Source organism: Frankliniella occidentalis, unplaced genomic scaffold, assembly GCF_000697945.3.
Source record: "Frankliniella occidentalis isolate FOCC.00 unplaced genomic scaffold, Focc_3.1 Scaffold231, whole genome shotgun sequence".
Lineage (NCBI taxonomy): Eukaryota > Metazoa > Arthropoda > Insecta > Thysanoptera > Thripidae > Frankliniella > Frankliniella occidentalis.
Window position 1 is genome coordinate 120,341 of NW_026267357.1, and position 19,573 is coordinate 139,913.

The 19,573-nt window shown below is 40.9% G+C and overlaps 3 protein-coding genes and 1 long non-coding RNA gene across 8 annotated transcripts in view; 1 reads left to right on the top strand and 3 right to left on the bottom strand.

Moving 5' to 3' along the window:
- Positions 1 to 1,715, top strand: part of LOC127750673 (uncharacterized) — a 20,524-nt gene extending 18,809 nt beyond the window's left edge. For both annotated transcript variants that reach the window (XR_008011802.1, XR_008011801.1), the window contains 2 exons: positions 1,461 to 1,526; positions 1,610 to 1,715. This is a non-coding gene — a long non-coding RNA (uncharacterized LOC127750673). The remainder of the gene's footprint in view (positions 1 to 1,460; positions 1,527 to 1,609) is intronic.
- Positions 1,707 to 3,828, bottom strand: LOC113217285 (uncharacterized). Its single transcript, XM_026437104.2, has 4 exons — positions 3,601 to 3,828; positions 3,374 to 3,515; positions 3,165 to 3,283; positions 1,707 to 2,992 (listed from the first exon to the last, which is right to left on the bottom strand). Exons 1-4 carry the CDS (start codon positions 3,826 to 3,828, stop codon positions 2,672 to 2,674), a joined length of 810 nt encoding a protein of 269 aa, XP_026292889.1. The 3' UTR covers positions 1,707 to 2,671.
- Positions 3,722 to 6,972, bottom strand: LOC113217284 (uncharacterized). The gene is made up of 6 exons (XM_026437103.2): positions 6,797 to 6,972; positions 6,599 to 6,716; positions 6,437 to 6,508; positions 5,974 to 6,060; positions 5,663 to 5,889; positions 3,722 to 3,863 (listed from the first exon to the last, which is right to left on the bottom strand). Exons 1-5 carry the CDS (start codon positions 6,970 to 6,972, stop codon positions 5,740 to 5,742), a joined length of 603 nt encoding a protein of 200 aa, XP_026292888.2. The 3' UTR covers positions 3,722 to 3,863; positions 5,663 to 5,739.
- Positions 6,843 to 10,899, bottom strand: LOC127750670 (uncharacterized). Of its 4 annotated transcripts, XM_052272920.1 has the most exons (4): positions 10,591 to 10,644; positions 10,369 to 10,476; positions 7,232 to 10,063; positions 6,843 to 6,980 (listed from the first exon to the last, which is right to left on the bottom strand). In XM_052272920.1, exon 3 carries the CDS (start codon positions 9,925 to 9,927, stop codon positions 7,234 to 7,236), a length of 2,694 nt encoding a protein of 897 aa, XP_052128880.1. In that variant the 5' UTR covers positions 9,928 to 10,063; positions 10,369 to 10,476; positions 10,591 to 10,644; the 3' UTR covers positions 6,843 to 6,980; positions 7,232 to 7,233. The 4 variants fall into 4 exon arrangements, with proteins under 4 accessions (XP_052128880.1, XP_052128882.1, XP_052128879.1 ...); XM_052272922.1 differs by having other exon boundaries at positions 7,232 to 10,476; positions 10,644 to 10,899; XM_052272919.1 differs by having other exon boundaries at positions 7,232 to 10,476.
- Positions 10,900 to 19,573: the final 8,674 nt, after the last annotated feature.

A 19,573-nucleotide genomic window follows, 5' to 3' on the forward strand; every position in this document is an offset into this window, starting at 1 on the left:
GTTTTGTACCATGAAAAGACAGGTCGAGTTCGATGATGAGCATTCTAGCTCAAAAATTGGATTTTTAAAAAATCAAAAACAACGGGTCCCAAAATGACGTTTTTTAAAAATATTTTTTTTATGGTTTCCTAAGGGGTAACTCATCAAAGTAGAGCCCTTTGGGCGAAAATTTTGTCCGTTTTCCTCTAGCTCCAACTGGGGGCGAAAATTTTGTCCGTTTTCCTCTAGCTCCAACTGGTTAGGCGCTAGAGGATTTTTTTTGACGAAAATAATGGAAAAAAATGTACAACCATGCATGCTTAGTCCAAGTGACGGGCTGTTGACGGGCCGTAGGCCCGTATCTTTGTCTGCATTTTTGCACTACCCGACTCGGGTGTCAGCGCCGCAGGCCAAGGTAGATGTATGCCAGGCGCGTCACAGCTTAACAGTGTTTCGTGAGATATCGCGAAGCCTGTTACGCGAGACGTGGTCTGGCGTACATCTACCTTGTGATATTATGGCTCCCACCATACAACTTACTCGTAATTTCTCCAAGTGACGTTCACAGTACTCGTATGACCGAAATGATAATTGATAACATTTCCATCGCTTTGTCACTCTCTTACCTAGACATGTTTGTTGCCAGCTGAGTAGTAGAATGATGTGGAGGGATTAGAGGAACAAGAAAGACTGCCAAGTTTTCACCTTCTTTTATTGTTGCATATTTATTTTACTTGATAGCATGTCATGATGAATATACACTGGAAATGCAAGTGTGTGAATGTCGCTCACCTGCAGGTGAGGAACAATTCACACCTTTAACCCGCTAAGTGTACGAATGGAATGTCGCTCACCTGCAGGTGAGCGACATTCATTCATTTGCATTTCCAGTGTAGGTAAGGTGAAGTTGAAAGCATTATGAAAAGACAGACACTAAGAACTCCAAATGTCGACTAGACAGCGATAAACGAGCCGTGAGAGGTAGTACAAGGGCCTGAAATAAATAAAGATTGAATGACTTGTAAACATAAGAGGTTAAATTCATACGTTAAATGCTTTGTCAAGCACAATAAACATATGTTTCTAGCAGGCTAAAGCTTTTAGCAAATCCAAATGCTCTTACCATCAACGAATGAAAGGCGACCAGGTCGAAAAGGCGAAAGAACCGGACGCAAGAAATAATAAACTAATATTTTTTCACAAAAGCAGACGGATCACAGGGCTTCTTGGCCATCTTGGTTTTCAAACACTCGGCTGCGGTGCGGGAACAGCCGAACTCGTCGTCGGGTGCAGTGTGAAAAATTTCTCGGCCCTCCAGAATACTTTTTTAATATTTTACAATATTTTATTATATTTTAATATTTTATTCAATAACTATTTAAAAAATAATAAAATATTCAGGGGGGACCTTCCGGTGAGGGGACCTTCCGCACGTTTCCCTTGCCAACACTTGCTATTCATAGAATTGTTTTATGTTTCAGGTAGGAGAGCTGCTGAAATACTATGCCTTTCAACCCCTCTGTGTCACCTAGTGTAACTTCCTTACGGTAAGGTTCATTTGAATCTCATGATCCTCAGATATGTCATGCAACAAAATAAAAAGTAACAGATTGTTTTATTTTGTCTACAGGTTCCACCTGAGTTTTCAACATTGTATGTTCTTTTACTCAAAGAATTTTGACATATTGATATATCAAAGGGAATTTGTAATAATGATAATAAAATAATGAAAACATATCCAAGGAAAACTTTTAATCAAAATTAACGTTTTGCATTGGTCCTTAGAGTAAAACAAGTAGTTAACACAATCATTGAAGACTTATTAAAGTCAGTATACATGTAAAACCAACCTTCAAGGTACTCTAATCAGAAAAGTTCTGCTAGGAAACAAATAAAACAAATTATGCAAAGCAATATGATTAAGCACATTTTAAGTTCTAATGGAAACAAAATATGAAAGAAAAAACTCAAACATTTTTCACATGGTGATCACAGACAATAAGGTAAAACCTTTCTGTGAGGCATTCAGCTTCAGTTGGTTTAAGTAAAAAAGAAAACTTGTTATGTTTGATTATTCTAGGAGCAACTATTCTATAAGCCACTAATATCCTAGACGAGAAATTAGGAACAAATAAAATGCTCTTTAAACTAAAAAATAAATCTTGTTAGGTATGATTATTCTAAAAGTAACGCTTCCTACGCTACCCCCAGACTAGAAAATAGGAACAGATAAAATTCTATTCAAACAAAAAAAGAAATCTTCTAAGGAATGATTATTCTAAGAGTAACTCTTCCTAAGCTACCCCCAGACTAGAAAATAGGAACTGATAAAATTCTATTTAAACAAAAAAAGAAATCTTGGAAGGAATGATTATTCTAGGAGTGACTCTTCCTGAGCTACCCCCAGACTAGAAAATAGGAACAGATAAAATTCTGTTTAAACTTAAAAATTGAACTTGTTAGGTATGATTATACTAGGAGTAACACTTCCAAAGCTACCTATATCCCAGACTAGAAAATAGGAACAAATAAAATGATAAATCACAGAGTAAACTAAAATTAGAGGACAACATGATGCAGAAAATTTAGTCTGATTAAAATAGACTAAAAATAAAAGTGCAACATGATGCAGCAAAATGGAGTCTAATTAAAATAGATAAACCTATAGATTAGGTTAAAGCAAGAAGATAATCTAAACGGTCATGTGGAACTGGTCCCTGCAGAAGTCAAGAAATTTCTCATTTCTTGACACATAACTTTTTATTTTAATGGGGCCCAGAATGCACGCTGAAAGAAATAATATTGGCATTTTATTGGGAGTTCTAAAAGTTAGGTGAAACACCCAATACGTTGCAAGGAGGAGCAGAAGTGCTTCGATCGGGTCTTCAGAGTTGAAGATTGGCTCAGTGTCACAATACGCAAAGAAACTGCATTTTCCCAATGCAGCACCAATGCCAGAGATCCTTAGAGGGTCTCTCAGAGAAGGCTTGGCCTCTGCCAGAGGAGTGTTTTCCTAAGAAAAAGAGAAAGAATAAAAATAGTTTCAAAGCACTACATTTAAGTAGTTCTGAGAAGATACAAAACTGTAAAAAATGGGACAAGGAATAATATGTAATGGAAATTTACTGGGGAAAAACTATCTCCTAGGACTAGTTTACTGCCTAACATAAGAGGCATTAACTTACAGGGAATATTTCCAGAACTCTGCAAGCCCGAACTTCAAGCTCATTGTTGTTCGGCTTAGTCCTTTTTTGGAACAGATGTAACCTGTGTATGTTTTCTAGCACCATAACAGTTTGCTGCTCTAAAAAGTGGATGGATAACAAATACTAAGTGAAAACTTATGAACTGTAGTGAACACACAAATGGCAGTAATGGTTTAACCAATACTTACCAACTGAGAAGTTATCTCCAATATTATATATTGAATGTTCTCTAATATATTTAGTGATAAGAGGCAGCTTCTCCAGCCAGTTTCTCCTCATAACGGAAACAGCAATTTTCACGTCATCCATTTCAGAGAACTCCGATAACAACTGATTGTGAAAAGAAAGATAAAAAAAAATCAATTCTAAGTACTTCAGCAATGTAAAAATGTCACAGTTTAATTGTTTACTTTACCAATTGAGGGATGGTCAGAGCAGGGTAGTTGATGAACATGTCAAGCGACTTGCATTTCTGAGCCTCTTTGTTCCGCCTGCTCCGCGTAGCTACAAGATAAGGGGCCATCACAGTAACACTACGCTTATTGGCTGCCCAATCAACAACCATGGCCTCCTGCGCCTCCTTCTCACTTAAAGCAGCTGTAGGTGGTTTACTTGAACGCCGTTTGGAAGTTGGATGGTTCATCCTATTCCTTGTCCTGATAAGTTTCTTGTGCAAAGCTACCGCCCAGAGAGAAATTTTAGTGGAAAAGACGTGGAATCGACGTGGTGTTAGACGTGGAAAACACGTGATGAATTCACGTGTTATCCACGTGAATTTGACTATCTCATCCACGATTTATCGACGTGTTGATCACGTCGATTCCACGTGACGTCGACGTAAATGTCTCCACGTACAAATGTCCTACATGCCGATCTGAATCTCAAATTTAGGTATAACTCTGCAATTTATATAGTTAGGTAAAGGGTAAGCAGTACAGAGAGAAACAGTTTCTTTGAGTAGAATGTTGACTTTATTTGATGAAACATGAAAACAATAACACAAAGAAATAAATCCTAATCTTTAAAACAAATATAACAATGACTGGATGCAACACAACTTAAAGAAAAACATAAACAGTCTTTTCTCTGCGTATATCAGCCAGTTTTTAATGACTTCTTCAGCAGAAGGTACTACCCCTGCTACCTCCTTATTGCAATATACCAAAGCACCTGAAAATAAATCAAACTAAATTACTATGAATATGGAGGCAATATTGTTATAAAAAGTGGTTAGACTTTTTATAACAACCATTTGAATTTGAAAAAGTAACGACAAGAATATAATTTCAAAAACACACTCTATCAGAGAGACAAGCCTTCCAACGTAACCTCATCTAGAGTTCAAAACAATGCACTGACAATAACACTGTGTAACAACAGTAGAAAAGTTCGGTGAAAAACACAAACAAATTTTGAGTTGTAGTGTAATAATTTTTTTCTTCAGGCTTCAAGTCATTCTTGAGAGGTTAAGTAAGATAACCTAAACCAAACTAACCTAGTCTATACTTCGCCCACAATACAAGACAGAGATTGGATATCTTTTCTCGACTATAAATCCATTTAACCGAATCACGCTGAGAAATTTGAAGTTGGGACCTTCCTTAACTTCCGACTTTGATTAACGGCAGCAGTTCTGGTGCAGTTTCTTGTGCCTCTATATCACTAAACGTCCACGGAAGACAAAACCTACACGACAAGAAATTACTAACAAGACTGACAATGCGATAATACAAAGAGGAAACGTAAAAAAATGATATTCACTTACGCTTGTTTAATGTTTTGTAGTAATTTGTAGTAAAAGACCACAGACACGATACGACATTTCGAATGTAAACAACGTACGGTGCCTTCTTTTTTCCGTTCGAAACGAGACTCTCTGTGGTGTCGTGGCGGAATATTTTGAAAGGAGTTCTGTCAAGAACACTTCCTAAGTATTCTTGGATGAAGATGACAAATGAAAAGCGTGTGCTCTGTCACAGAATAAATGTCTAACAGTTTCGTTGGCGCTGTTTTAAAGTGAGCAGCATAGGTATTTGAGACGAACTGGTACGAGCAACTAAATCAAGGGTTTCGAGGCAACCGACGTGAAATAAACGTGGAATCGACGTGTACACGACAAACGAACTGATACACGTCGATTCGACGTGGATTCCACGTCGAATTGACAATATACTGAAATATGGCGTTCAGAACAATAAAAATCCCATTTAGTGAGAAATGTTGATGCAAAATTGGTTTCTTCTGATTTTATTGGCATCTTTTTAGAAAGGTAAATAGTGGTGGATATCTCGTGGATGTATCCACCACCACGAAAAGTCCACGGAACCACGTGGAACCCACGTCTTTTCCACGACCTATTTCTCTCTGGGACCTACAGTGAAATGAGGGTAATTTAAGGCATCAGTATAAAATAATTTTTTAAATTCAAATAGTAGTATTTGAGACCAAGTTTAAAAAAATGAAATTGCTGAGGAAACTTACACCATCGGGGTCAGTCCTTTTCTTCATTGGAGAATACTTCTTTCTTATTTGGCTTGCTGCTTTTGCCAAATGTTTATTGGAAACTTTTTTTTTCCTCTAAACATTTTTTAACCACAGCTCTGCAAATTGCACTTCTGTGCCTAGCCTCTAAACGCTTTTCCTTAAGAGCTTCTTCAACATAATCAGGAAAAACAGCCGGCATCGGTATGTCCTCTGAGGAAATCTATTGAAACACAACAACTTATATAAGAACACTGCATACTTTTTGAACCATAGGAACAAAGGAAAAACAAAATGAACCATTTACCTCCTCTTCAGTATTAGTATTAGTAAGAAAATTCTCAAGCAAATTTTCTTGAGGATTCAAGGTAATAACAGAACTTCCACAAGAAACCTACAAATGCAAAAAAAAAAAAAAAACAATCTCTTTATTAACTAGTTTGTAGTGGCATTCAAAAAATTATACTTATTGTTTAAATAGTAAGATAGAATATGAGAGAAGAAAGATCCTTCTAATAACTAATAACTGAATTTGAACTTAAGCTGAAATCTGTTCTTTCTAAATTCGATTAAGACTGTGCGAGACATTGACTTAGTTCAAAACCATAAATCTTGGTTTAAAGACAAAAGTAAATTAGATTTTAAATCATTGGGACAAATCTGAAATATTTTTGGTATGATGTTGATGGTTTGAGAGAGTAATTAATAATTACCATGATTTCTCCACTGAGCAAAATAGATTTGATAACTATTTCTACATATCAACTTACTTGATCACCTTGACTCGCAACAGATGATTTTGGGAAGTCTGAATCATGAGGTACCGAAACAACATACCGTGGCTAAAAGAAAACATGAAATATTGAAAAGCAAAGATTGTTGATTTCTGCAATAAAAACATGTCCTCACTACTTAATAACCAATTCATTTACCTGAGATGTGTTGATTGATGTCGGCAGTTGTTTTCTTGGGGTTATTGCCACAAACACAACACTTGTTTCAGACTCTATCTGGAGGTGCTGTGTTACAGGTATGGGGTGATGAAGATTTCTATAAAAGAGAGAGTAAAGATAAACAAATACCTTGAAATAAGGAACAAAGCAGCAGGAAGGATTAATACATCAACTTACCCCACAGGCGCATGAGAAGGAGCTGGACACTCACAATATGCACAAGCAGCGCGTCCAGTATTTGGATTATACTCATACTCTAAGCACTGATCACATTTAGAACACTTTCCACGCACCACATCTCTAGGGTCCTTGTTTGTTTTGACACCTGACGCTGTCCCAGACTCCATGTCCATTTTGACACCTGAAAGACAATTTTAAAATGATAACTGCTGCATTTTAAGTTTAATACATCATAAACAGTAAAAAGTAAAAATTCCAAAATAAAAAGTTTGCTCTAGTAGCACACAAAGGTTGAATAAGCAAAACCTTCCATTTTAATTGCTAGTCCCAGATCAATATCTATATTAGATCATATTTGAGATGATAAACCCCCGAATCTACTTATTCAACACTAAAAAAAGGTTAAATTGCCAAGGTCCATGCAATACTCACATTTAGAAGCTACCCTTAATATTATACTTGGTCACAATCCATTGCTTGCCCACCATTTCATGCGAGTGAAAAACTGAATGACCAATCAGTTGCTCAGGCTTCAATGCAATTAAAGTATCGGTTAGTTGGATTTCAAATGCATTCATGTGTGGGTTGAAACACAATGAGTTTGCCCTCTGACATATGAAGATTAATTGCGGCCAGACAATAACTGATTTCACAAGTGCAAATGTTGGCAAAAAGTCTTGGCATTCAAATGCCAGAAAGCATCTACCCGGAATCACTGTAAGGCCCTCATGAGTCACCCAATTGGATTCAATAACATATTCTGAACCAGTTAACAGATGATTATAGCATCTATCTTTGAGCTTTAATTTAGTAGAGGGTCCATACTTGGTGACTGGAATTAAACTTCCTGACAGCAACACAGCCTGGTCCAAAGCATACGACATTGCCAGTGATACTTCAATATTGATGTAGTTTCCGAGCGAGTAAGCTTTCCTCTTGAATTGGCGGTGAAATGCCTCCATTCGCATGCAGGAGTAGAGTGCCAAAGACCCGTTTTCCAGGATTAACCGGGGATAATGGGTTAAAAAATGCTGCTTTGGAATCAGTTCTCGATATAAATCTATAAAGCCAGTCAGATATTGTTCAATAATGTCAGATAGTTCTTCAATTTCATGGCGACAAACTTCAGGAGAATATACAATTTTACATAACTGAATCAGGAGGAGAAAGTTCTCCCAGTGAGGATCATCAGCTGCAACATGTGGACCCAATATCAATGGTAACATCATGGCTAGTTGACACATTTGAGACGAGTTCTGGTGCAACTTGCTATCTTTATCTTCCACATGATTCTTTCTTATCAATGACGGTTTACTAGAACTTTCTGAATATTCATAATCAAAATCAGAAAGGACCTCATTCAACCAGTCAAGGGTCATGACAGGGTTCTCACCAGATAATAAGTAAGCGATCAGATTGCAGACTTGAATATTTAAACAGCCCTCGTTCAAATCGTGCATGGTTTCTGCCACAACTGAACCAATTACATGAAAAGTTTCCAGTTCATTTAGAGAGCAGCCACGGTTGATACCAAACTCGGTGCTTAGTTCTTCTCGTTTCTTTTTTGTTTTGGCTGCTGACATTTCATTTACCTGACTATCATGATCTGCAGTTGTTCGTAGAAGGTCCTCTTTCTCAGTTGTCAGGGAGTGAAGCTGGTCGGGGTCGGCCATACAATGATGGCAAGTGCGAAAAGCTGTAAATCCCTCCTTGAATCCACACACTCCGTGAATTCCAAGGTTATCACCGATAACTGATATCAAAGATCCATGTATGACATTTCCACTTCTCAAACGGATGCCTTTTTCCAGCTTTTTAAGGTCCTTCAGAATTGGTTTCATTACTACATCAAAACCAACATCCTTAGTAGTATTTGCGTTGCATAGTGCAACAAGACAAATAAAATCCAAGTTTGAACTGTAGCGAGAATGAATATTTTCAAAGGTTAAATAGAATTCACCAATTTTGTGAAGACCAGCTTTAGATGCAATGGCATCACAAGGATCAAATTCATCAAAGTACAATTGTAACCTGAGAGCTCTTGGATGCTTCCTAAAAAATGCACTTTTCTTGAATCTTTCACCCTTTGAGAAGGAATCTAAAACATTTTCATCAGGATCAAATAAGGAAGAATCAGTCACTTTCTCAAAATCAGGATGCTCTACAAGTTTCTCAATGTAACTTAAAATAGGGTTGTAAAGTACACTATTCTCAACAAACATATTTTTTCTTGCACCAGTTTTCCGTTCCCTTTTCCTTTTCAAATGACGCCCAACAAAAAATCTCAATGGCCGCACCACATTTAATTTCTTTTGAAAAAAATTGTCTTGCTTCCATTTTGTTTCGATTCCAGTAAATACTTTGGTGCAATTAGCAACTGTTTCTTCCACATTTATTACAGTGCTAACATCTATATTTTTAGCTGCAAGTTTAGCAGAAACAGTATCCACAACTTTGAGAACCTGACTTCGAACTAGAGACTCACATTTGTCAACAATCCCTGCAATGGCACTCTGGGGTACAGTACACTTTGACCTCAAAAAGAGCAAGAGGTCAGAAGCATCTGAATTAACATTGCTTATGCCTACATCATGTGACTGTTTTGATTCATTAGAAGCAACACTTATCAATTCGTCATCTTCTTCATCAGATACATCTTCATAGTCATTGGCATCAAAATCTTCACATTCAGTATCCTCTTGCTCTTGACATACATCAGGATTTGACGGGGCTGGAAATTGGTCACGGTCAGAGTGCTCTGCTTTTTGACGCACTTCAACATTCGGGGGATTCTGAATTTGTGGGTCGGGAGTTGCAATAGAACTTACAGTTGCAGGAATGGATGTTGGAGTGAAAGATGCATCACAAACATCAATGTTAATATCTCTTTCAGAAACAAGCATGCTCTCTTCAACAGAAGCAGGTTGGCTTAATTGACACATCGTGAACTTGCAGAACACTATCTTGATCGGGGATGGGAGGAGGCAAATTGTCACCTCGGCAATCTGCTCCAGGCAGAGTTGATTGGGATGGCAATGTTGAGGAAGATGGCAATGATTCTTCTTTTGAAGCAACATAGTGCCATTTATAATAATGGTTCTTGATGGCAGACACAGATCTGAATACATTTGAACATGAATTCTCACCTCCTACAGTACACGTGAGATTTACACCTTTTTTGGACCGATGAAATGAATTAAGATGTGACCAAAAGGTTTCAAGACTGATAGTACTACTACATATTGGACACAACATGTTAGTTTGCTGAAACAACCAAAAAATGTTATGTGAGGAAAACAATAGGTACAACTACAGCCCCCAGCAAAATACCAAAATAAAAGTACGAACTACACAATCCCCAACAAAAGATAAACGGGAAATTTGATCACCCATTCCCCCCCAAAAAAATTCAAAGCTACGTGAGGACGGGAAACGAGCAAGGGCGGGAAACAAAATGAATATTGGTAATAATGCTTTCTAACCTAAATGGCGTACAAGAAAAAACGTAAATTTGACACTCAGCCCCCAGGGAGGCAACCCAAAACTACTGAAGCCGAATTAATACTCACGAATTATTGTTTTTTAAGTTAACCTAACTAGTAGGGAAAACACCATGGACTGGCACCGGGGATAAATTATCACGGGCAACAGGCCAAACTGGAATATTGTATCTGCACCTGCGTGAACACAAAAGAAATGACACCAATTAAAACAACGCATTGCTGATTGATTCACTCTCTGATGGAAATAACAACTATTATATTGTTTTCTAATTTTTGAATGAAACAAACAATTAATATATTGGGTGGAAGCCTAGCACACATTTGGATTTCACGAGACTCACCGTCAGGAGAGCGGAGTTGCCGCGCGGCAGTCGTGCCGTGCCGTGCCTACGCCTGTGGCGCGATCTGGCGACCCGAACCGAAAATCGGACGAATTAGTTTACGTTTTCGCCGCCCGCGCGCGGAGACGAGAAGCGGCACGGAGTATCGCCGTTTTTCGGTGCGCAACTGCTACGATTTTGTTCAATACCGTTTTTCGGTGCGATTCCTTTTTCGGAAGCAGTTTTCGGTGTCCGAAAATCGGTTTCTCTTTTAATAGTGCACTTCTGAAGTGCACGCGAAATCGCTAAGAAGGGGTTATTAGAGGTGGGTTGAACATAAAAGTGAGGAGAGTGCATCACTCAATTTATCTAAAAACATAAAGCGAGTTCGTTTGCAAAAGTTGGTACCATTGTTAGAAACCACGCCTCCTTTCTAACGAGGATTGTCGTAGCCACGCCCATTTCTAAACAAACTGTGCAGCTTTGATTTTAAACCGGTAGAAGTTGTGATTGGGATATCTTATGGCATCGATTAAAAGCTTGTTCGGTAGCTTAAAGAACGGTGCACAATCGGCTCGCTTACACTACCCTGTTTAAATCAATACTAACTGCACTATAAAACAAAACTCGAAGAATAAGCGTAAATGTCGCATATTACTCAGCTTGCTGTCGTTCTCGACTGGGACGTTGCACGAAAATTTTGAACACATCATTCGGAAGCTTAATGTTCGGTCTTGAATTTCTGTCTCATACGTTTTTCTGTTAAGTGGATAGATAAGCCGCAAGGATCGGCAAAAAGAATGATGTTGGCTTGGCAGGATTTTGCCGATTTTCATGATAATTTTGATATCTAACTTTAATTTTCTCAAAATTGGCCAGAAGGATTTTAATAAGGCTATAGTCAAATGAAATCTAATTTTTGGATTGATTTTTTGTTAAAATTTTATCAAAATCTGTATTACAGAAGTCGCGGTACCTTAATAGAAATGGCGGAAGAAAAAAAAAGCGCTCGCACGCGAGCAGGAAGGCCCCCTTGGGGAGGCCTAAAAAAAATCCCACTTCTTGGACCAACCCCTATTTCTTTGTTACCCCCTCATACCCACTCACTCAGGGTTTGCACCAACCATTTCGTTATCCAGAAGTGACAACAATAATACCCTGAAAACTCTAGTTCACTTCCTTCTTGGGAAACGGGCAGACAGACACAGAGGCGATGGCATAAGCTCGCCAATATAGCTTTTAAGCAAAAGAGCGGGCTAAAAACAGTGCAACAAATTCAGTTCAATTCAAGAGGCAGCTGCCTTATCGACACTTAAAACCTACAAACACGGCGTTCGTGGCGTTCCTGTATAAACCAGTAGTTGCAGGCAGCTCTGTACAGCCACCTAGTTCAGCGGGTCCCCGTACAACGTCGTCAGTGCTTAAAAGCCTCTTCTGGGATATAGTGTTCTAAAGTTTTGCATATTCATGGCGCCTATGGGCGCCCGGATTTTTAGGCCAGAATAACTTCTGAACTAATTGACATATCAACATGCGGTTTTCGCTAAACGATTGCCTTTTTGGTTCCTCTATCCGACGCACCTCATAACTAGAACTTTCCAAAAACATATTTACAACGTTGTACGGTGGCCTGCCGAACTCAGTGTTTACACGGAGCCGCCACGACACGAACTCCGTTTGTTAAGGTTTCAAGCGAGGGGGAAATCACTTGCGAAATAGTTCGTAACCTTCCCACGAAATCGCTTTTATTCAAGAAACGAGACGTCACATTCGTTTCAACGTGAATCTATGCATCAATTCCCCCTGGATTAGCTGAATTACGATAAAACGAATGTGACGCAATATTTAAACGAACGTGATACGATTCACAATAAAACATGACGTCACATTCGTTGAAAAACAGTGATGGTCCTAAATAAAGGCGAAATAGGGCGAAATAGCTCGTAAAATATCCTTGAAGTACTGTGAAGTACCCTTAAATAATCCGAAAAAGGCGAGAAATAATCGAAATGGCAACATAAATAGCACGAGTAATAAATAGTCCGTACGCTACGAACCCAAGTGATTTCCCCGTCGGTTTCAAGTGTCGTCCTAGGCTTTGGCCGTCCTGAGGGTTCAGCACCTAATGACCTCTTGGTGAATAAGGATTCCATCTCGCAATCGCTTCTGCCTCTCGGCTTGGATCTCCGCTGGCACGAAGGCCGCGTAGGCGGTAGGGTCGTCTTCGAGAGTAGTCAGCAGGCGCGTCAAATTGTCTATTTTGGCACCCAGGAGAAGGCTGAATGTCAAAATCATGGTGTCGAATACGGTAGTGTGGATGCCCGACACGAGGGCGGCGGCGATTGGCATGCAGCTGTAGAGAAGGAAGGTGAAGCTGTTTGTCGTGCGCAAAGATAGAGGGTCCCACTGAGGCACTGCCAAGTCCCCCTGGAGCTCGGCGCGCAGAAAGAAGTAGATGTACGTCACGTCTACCGACAGGAGAACCATGTAGTAACATCCTGTAGCCTGGCAAAAAAATATAAAACGTAAGGTTAAATGAAAGATAGCCTTATGGACATACGTGCTCATTTCTGAATGAAATATCTTCTACGCGCGTGGGGAGGGAAGGGGGGGGGGGGTCTACAACTCGTATAACCAAAAGTATACGACTTGTAATCATAGCTATTATCAACATAGCGTAGTAGCTCTAGTTGTCAGGTAGTCCTAGTCTTCCTTAGAAGTTTCCCGGGTGAAACGGTTTGTATACAACTCACTAAGAAATGTTATTACAATTTATAGACTTTTATAAAATTGAATATGCTTGTGTACACCGTAATATAACGGTATAAAGGGTGTTTTACAAATGTGTATAATATTTGGTAAAACTTTATACAATTATATACAGAGGCATGTATACGTTTTTATAAAATCTAATACAATGTATATACAATAAACGTGCCACATATAAAGCGACGTATAATAGAGCATCGTTGTACCTCACGCATGTATACAGCCACATACATGTGAATAAATGCCACCTTGCCCTACATTCGAATGTATACAGGCACATACACTCATAAAGTGAGTAGTAACGTTTCTGGGCACTCCCCTAAATGTAGGCAAAATGTGATTGAGTTCTAAAATGCAGCATAACTTGTAAACGGCTACACGTAGGGAAGTGAAACAACCACTATCGTGCTCAGGGCAAAAAGATGAATCGGGAAACATATTTGCTGAAAACGACAGCCACCCACTCAGGCCGCTTCTCCCGTGAGTAAATTGAAACGCTCAAGTACATATTGTATAATATTTTATAAAAATGTATACTGACAAAGTAATACAGCTTTACCAAATGTTATACAATTACCTTTATACAGCTTTATACAATTGCTTGTATACCTCTGTATACAAACTTACTGTCAATGTTTTTTCACCCGGGTTGTTTCTAACGACATATTTTCATATTGTTGAGATGTAGGGTACTTCCCGACCATGTGAGGGCACGCCTGACATGTTAAACATACATAAGCGTTTAGATGCACGGAAAAAAAGGAATAAGTTGTCACAACTAATAAATCAGCTAATTTTGGGATAGACAAGAAATTCGCTGTGGCAGCAAATAGTTGGTTGCCACAGAAGAGAGTTCGTTGCCACAGCGAAGCTGCCGCTGCAGGAGCCAATCGGTTCGTTCTGACAGCGAAACACCCAATCAGTAGTCAGAACGAACCGATTGGCTCCTGCAGCGACAGCTTCGCTGTGGCAACTAACTCTTGTCTGTAGCAACCAACTATTAGCTGCCACAGCAAATTTGGGATTAGCTATCCCAAAATCAGCTAATTTGTTAGTTGTGAGGACTAATTCTTTTTTTCCGTGTGATATCACAAAGTCACACACCAACCTCCAGGCTACCTAACATCGCCCAATATCGCCGTGTTACACTGGCAGGCCAAGCAAGCAAACCGGGCCCCCTGGCTAACGGGGTTGTGCCTGCCGAGTAGTGAAGTTGTGGAGTTGGGTATTTCGGGTAAGTGAAAAAGCGGAAACGGAACTGCCGAGCCGCTGCTGGATCCGTCTCAGCCTGCGAGCTGCGCATGCGCAGTAGACGCAGCCTCGCCCCGCCCTCTCCCCCTATCCCCCGCGCATCAGCAGCAAAAGATGCAACCAGCGGTGGACTGCACTGTAAAAAAATTTCTGGCGGTATTCTGTACCGTGGCGACTGAAACGCCTCATCCGGAGCGGTGGGTAGCCGAATTCTGCTCGCCATGGCGAGCAGATTTCACATCGCCAGTGGCGAGCAGAATTCCGACCGCCATTGGCGAGCCAGTGAAGCCAGCCGCATACAATTACAGGATTCTGTCACGTGGCGTCGGTGGGAGGCTTTGCTTCGCCACATTACAGGAAACTGTTGTGGCTGTCTGAGGAGTGCTTTGCCTCGCCATCTTACAGAAGTGTGTTGTGTGGCGATAGTAAGGTGCTTTGTCTCGCCATCTTACAGAAATCTGCTGTGTGGCAGTATAAAAGGTACTTTGCCTCGCCATAATACAGGATTTGGTAAAATGGCTATGAGAAGGAAGTTTCGCGAGAAGACGATTGATGCGATTAAAAAAAATCTTTAACAGGAGTTGAACCCGAGCCTTTCAGTTGTGGTTCTGTGACGTGACTCTCTACGCTACGACGCCGATGGAGGATGGGCATGCCTCGCTCCTATATAAGCTGCACGGAGCCTCGGGGTGGCGGTTCCACGGGGCAGCCAAGTGACGGGATACAGGTATATGGCGAAGCGAAGCATTCGCACCTCAGCCACTTTACAGAATACCACATTATGGCGAGGCAAGGGGGTTACTTCGCAGTGCGCAAGCAGATTTCCCTTCGCCATGGTTTACTGGATACCGCATTATGGCGAGGGTAAGGATACGCCACAATGTGGCGAGCAGATTTCCTGTCGCCATGGATAACTGAAGTCCACATTATGGCGAGGGGAAGAATACTCCATAGTCAAGCAAGTAGATTTCCCCTCGCCATGGCTGACTTTATCCCGCATTATGGCGAGGGAAAGGTTTCTTTTGCAGCCAAATACCCATTTCTGTAATTGTAGGCAGAATCAATGTAGCCAATGGCATACTGGATTCTTTCCATGGCGAACAAAAGGATCCTTCTGTTCGCCATTGGCGACCGAAAGCGGTTTACAGGAGTGGCGAACAGAATTCAGCAAGCCAATGGCGAACAGAATACTTCCTTATTTTTAGCCCGCCCTTCTGCTTTGAAAAAGCTATCCAGCGGGCTTATGCAAACGACCTCGTGTCTGTATGTCTGTCTGTCTGTCTGTTCCACTAGAAGTAGATGTGCTAGAGACTTCAAATCTTCAGGGTATCTTAAGGTTCACTCCTAGAAAACGAAACGCCTACGGCAAATCCTGGCAACCAACCCTAAGGGGCTGAAAGGGGGTATCAAAGAAAAGGGGGTAGGTCAAAAAAGTCAGAAAAAAATATTTTTTTAATGAGCTCCTAAGGGGTAACTCGTCAAAGTAGAGCCCCCGGGCGAAAATTTCGTCCGTTTTGCTCTATCTCTCACCGTTTAGGCGCTAGAGGGAGTTTCTCTCACAAAAGTGGCCCAAATTTGTTTTTATTAATTTCCGAAAATATTGAATGGTCTCCTAAGGGGTAACTTGTCAAAGTAGAGCCCTGTGGGCGAAAATTTCGTCCGTTTGGCTCTATCTCTAACCGTTTAGGCGCTAGAGGGTCTTGTTTGACGAAAATAAGTTAAAAATTGCTGTAGTGAACAATTAAATGTAAAAGAAGGCCCAGAACCGCAAAAGAGGTAAAAACTCCCTCCCCCCAGCCCAAAAAACGTTTTCTAAGCAGAAGGGTGGGTTGTAGTCGCGGTGTTTCACCGTTACATCCCTTTCTCGTGTCTACGAGGCAAATTTTAAGGACGACGGGCTTTGCGGGCCGAAGGCCCGTTACATCATTGATTATGTTCTACAGCAAATCGCGTGACAGAAATGGTCGGGCCGCAGGCCCGACCATCGCCGCCGGCAGGCCAAGCAGGCCCGGCCCCTGCCGAACGGAGTTGCCGGCGCAGCGAAGCGAAGCTGGCAACTTCGTTTGGCGGAAGGGCGGGCCTGCTTGTTTACAGTGTGGGCAGTTCCGTTTCCGCCGCTCCGCTTACCCGAAATACCCTATTGGGAACATCAGTTTGCGGCAAGGCGGGCCGGACGTATGCCTGTTTAAGTTAAATTTACCTTGCGCGCTGTGCTGTTGGCGTGCTCGTCGTGGCGCCGGCACTCGTCCCGCAGAGGCTCATAGGTAACGTCAAGGTCATGCTTGAGGGCATCGACAAGCCCGCGAATTAGCTGCTTGTTTTTCAGCAGCACGAATATCTTGTAGTTTGTGAGGTAGATGACAAAGGTGTCGCAGCACGTGCCAATGGCAGTGTCCATATCATCGCAGTGTACCAAAGCAACCACGTACGTAATTGAGGAGCAGAAGAAGAATGTGTGAGCGATGCTGCTCAGCGCGAGGTACAAGATGAGGGCAGGCCGGGAAAACCCCTCTGGAGGCCAAATTCCCGACAGCGCCAGTAGGGTGTAGTTGAAAGAGAAAACATTGAGGGACTGCTCAACGTCGGGTGCTCCCTTCGACGCCGGCTCTCGGCAGATTTTCATTCGAGCCTGCGGAGTGGCAACGCAGAACATGACAAAGAAATATTATTGGACCACTGTACTCTTTGGAATGACTTAATGTTTCTGTTATTTTTAAAAATTATATTATATAGCAGTTATGCCAATGGGGGTTAAGTGTAAGAGAAAACACAGCGGAAGTATTTTCCCAATCCTTTCCTAGGATAATATTACAGGAGCACTCATGCGAACAAGCACCTGAAAAACTATGTACAGGAGTTAACCCCTGATGACATGGGGGTGGCCCATTATCTACGGAAAACAAACTCCACTCTACATAAACAAGGTAGATGTACGCCAGACCACGTCTCGCGTAACAGGCTTCGCGATATCTCACGAAACACTGTTACGCTGCGACCCGCCTGGCATACATCTACCTTGGCCTGCGGCGCTGACACCCGAGTCGGGTAGTGGCAATATGTACACAAAGATACGTGCCTACGGCCCATCACTTCGACTAAGCATGCACGGTTGTACATTTTATCGCTTATTTTCGTCAAAAATACCCTCTAGCGCCTCAACGGTTTGAGCTAGAACAAAATATTTTCAAAAAATTTCATTTTTGTGACCCGTTGTTTTTGATTTTTTAAAAATCCAATTTTTGAGCTAGAATGCTCATCTTCGAACTCGATCTGTCTTTTTATGACACAAAACGACCCTGAAAATCCCAAGTCGCTCGCTCAATTCGTTCTCGAGTTATCGTGCGGACAGACACACACACAGACAGACAGACAGACAGACGGACAGACAGACAGACAGACAGAAAAAGTTTTTTCCGACCAGACGGAGTAATAGGCTTCGCTAATCGCTCAGCCAATTAGTGCAGACTTCTGTAAATTTTTACGCAGTAATTTGCAGATCACTTTTGATACAAATTTCTGTAAAATAACGTTACAGACTTTTATAACAGGTACAAGAATGTGTTATCTTTTACAGATTTTTTGTATATGTTATGAGGGTCCATCATTATACGACGGAGCAGCAGCAGCCCCTGCAGGCTCGTCTCTCGTGCATATAACGAAAGAAGATTCAATATGCAGGAGCTCCTGCGAACAAAGCGAAAAACATTATGTGCACTAGTTCAAGTATTTCCGCTTGTAGTAAAATACGTAAACAAACTGCCTATCACGCAGAATTTTACGTTTTACGGTCGATAACAATAGACGCGAATGACGCTGGTCGTAAATTCACTGTAAATTTCTTACGAACTATAAGTTCGTAATGCAAACCAAAACGTTCGTAGCTTACGAAGGATTTTGAAGCGTTGTATTACGAACTAATTGTTCGTAAGCTTACGAACAAATAGTTCGTAATGCAAACCGATTGTTCGTAAGACCCGTCTAGCCTTACAAACAATCGCTTTGCAATACGAACAATTTCTTTGCAATACAAAGAACGAAAATTGTTCGTAACGTTGCAAAGTATTTAGTTCGTAAGCTTTTTACAGTGTTGTGTTCTGATGGATCTCGCAGCCTTTTATTTAAGCCCAGGTGTTGGCTCACGCGATTGCCATAGCAAAAGGCGCGAACGCGAAAGTAAACATGCGGCTCTAGACGCCAGATAGTTAGTGTTGGTGGTGTTTGTCTCAGTGTCGGTGGACACTGCCCTTATTCGACCGAAGAATACTATGGTAACATATAAAACTCTTTTTATTACTCGGTACTCTTATTTCCGTGACGAGCTCATTTTATTTTAAGATTATCATTGTGTGTTGACAAATATCCTCCTCGATAGGCTAATACTCGATGGGGCTGGACAACCTTTCTCATTATATGAAATGTGATATAATTTTCTTGCTTTACTTTCTATTAACTTGAGTTTGCTTTTCTTTGAAATTTTTTTAAAATCTTTGCGCGGGTCAAAATATTTGCTTTTGTAATGTTTATTAGACTTTGAGAGGTTAGGATAAAAGTACATGTTGTGCCTGATTAGAGAATCAGTAAAAGATTAAGTTTTGACAGTGAGAGTGAAAGTTTAGTTGACACCTCTTCCTCGCCCCCCCGCCCCCTTCCCCCCACCACTCCTCACCTTGAATCACTCACTCTCCCTTAGTGACTTTGTCCTTGTGTGTTCGACAGACAAAAGCAATGATAAATTCTTTGTGGGGCAAATAACTAAAGGTGAGGATGAGGACGGGGACATGGAGATATCTTATTTAAGACATGTTCCAAATAATAATCCTCCTAGATTTGTTTCCCCCCAAATCCTAGACCTGCATTCAGTCCCAAAGGGTGACATTAAAGTGATTTTACCAAAGCCATCCAAACCTGCTAGTAGATCCAAGCGCCAGGCG

Bases quoted from the DNA above. Each gene is read 5' to 3' on its own strand.
- LOC113217285 (XM_026437104.2), bottom strand. From the start codon at position 3,828: ATGAACCATCCAACTTCCAAACGGCGTTCAAGTAAACCACCTACAGCT. The intron at 3,516-3,600 runs GTAAAGTAAACA...TTTCACAATCAG, and splicing joins CTCTGACCATCCCTCAATTG to TTGTTATCGGAGTTCTCTGA. The intron at 2,993-3,164 runs GTAAGTTAATGC...TCTTTTTCTTAG, and splicing joins GAGTTCTGGAAATATTCCCT to GAAAACACTCCTCTGGCAGA.
- LOC113217284 (XM_026437103.2), bottom strand. From the start codon at position 6,972: ATGGACATGGAGTCTGGGACAGCGTCAGGTGTCAAAACAAACAAGGAC. The intron at 6,717-6,796 runs GTAAGTTGATGT...TCTCTTTTATAG, and splicing joins CCTTCTCATGCGCCTGTGGG to AAATCTTCATCACCCCATAC. The intron at 6,061-6,436 runs GTAAGTTGATAT...TTGCATTTGTAG, and splicing joins TTGCGAGTCAAGGTGATCAA to GTTTCTTGTGGAAGTTCTGT.
- LOC127750670 (XM_052272922.1), bottom strand. From the start codon at position 9,927: ATGTATTCAGATCTGTGTCTGCCATCAAGAACCATTATTATAAATGGC.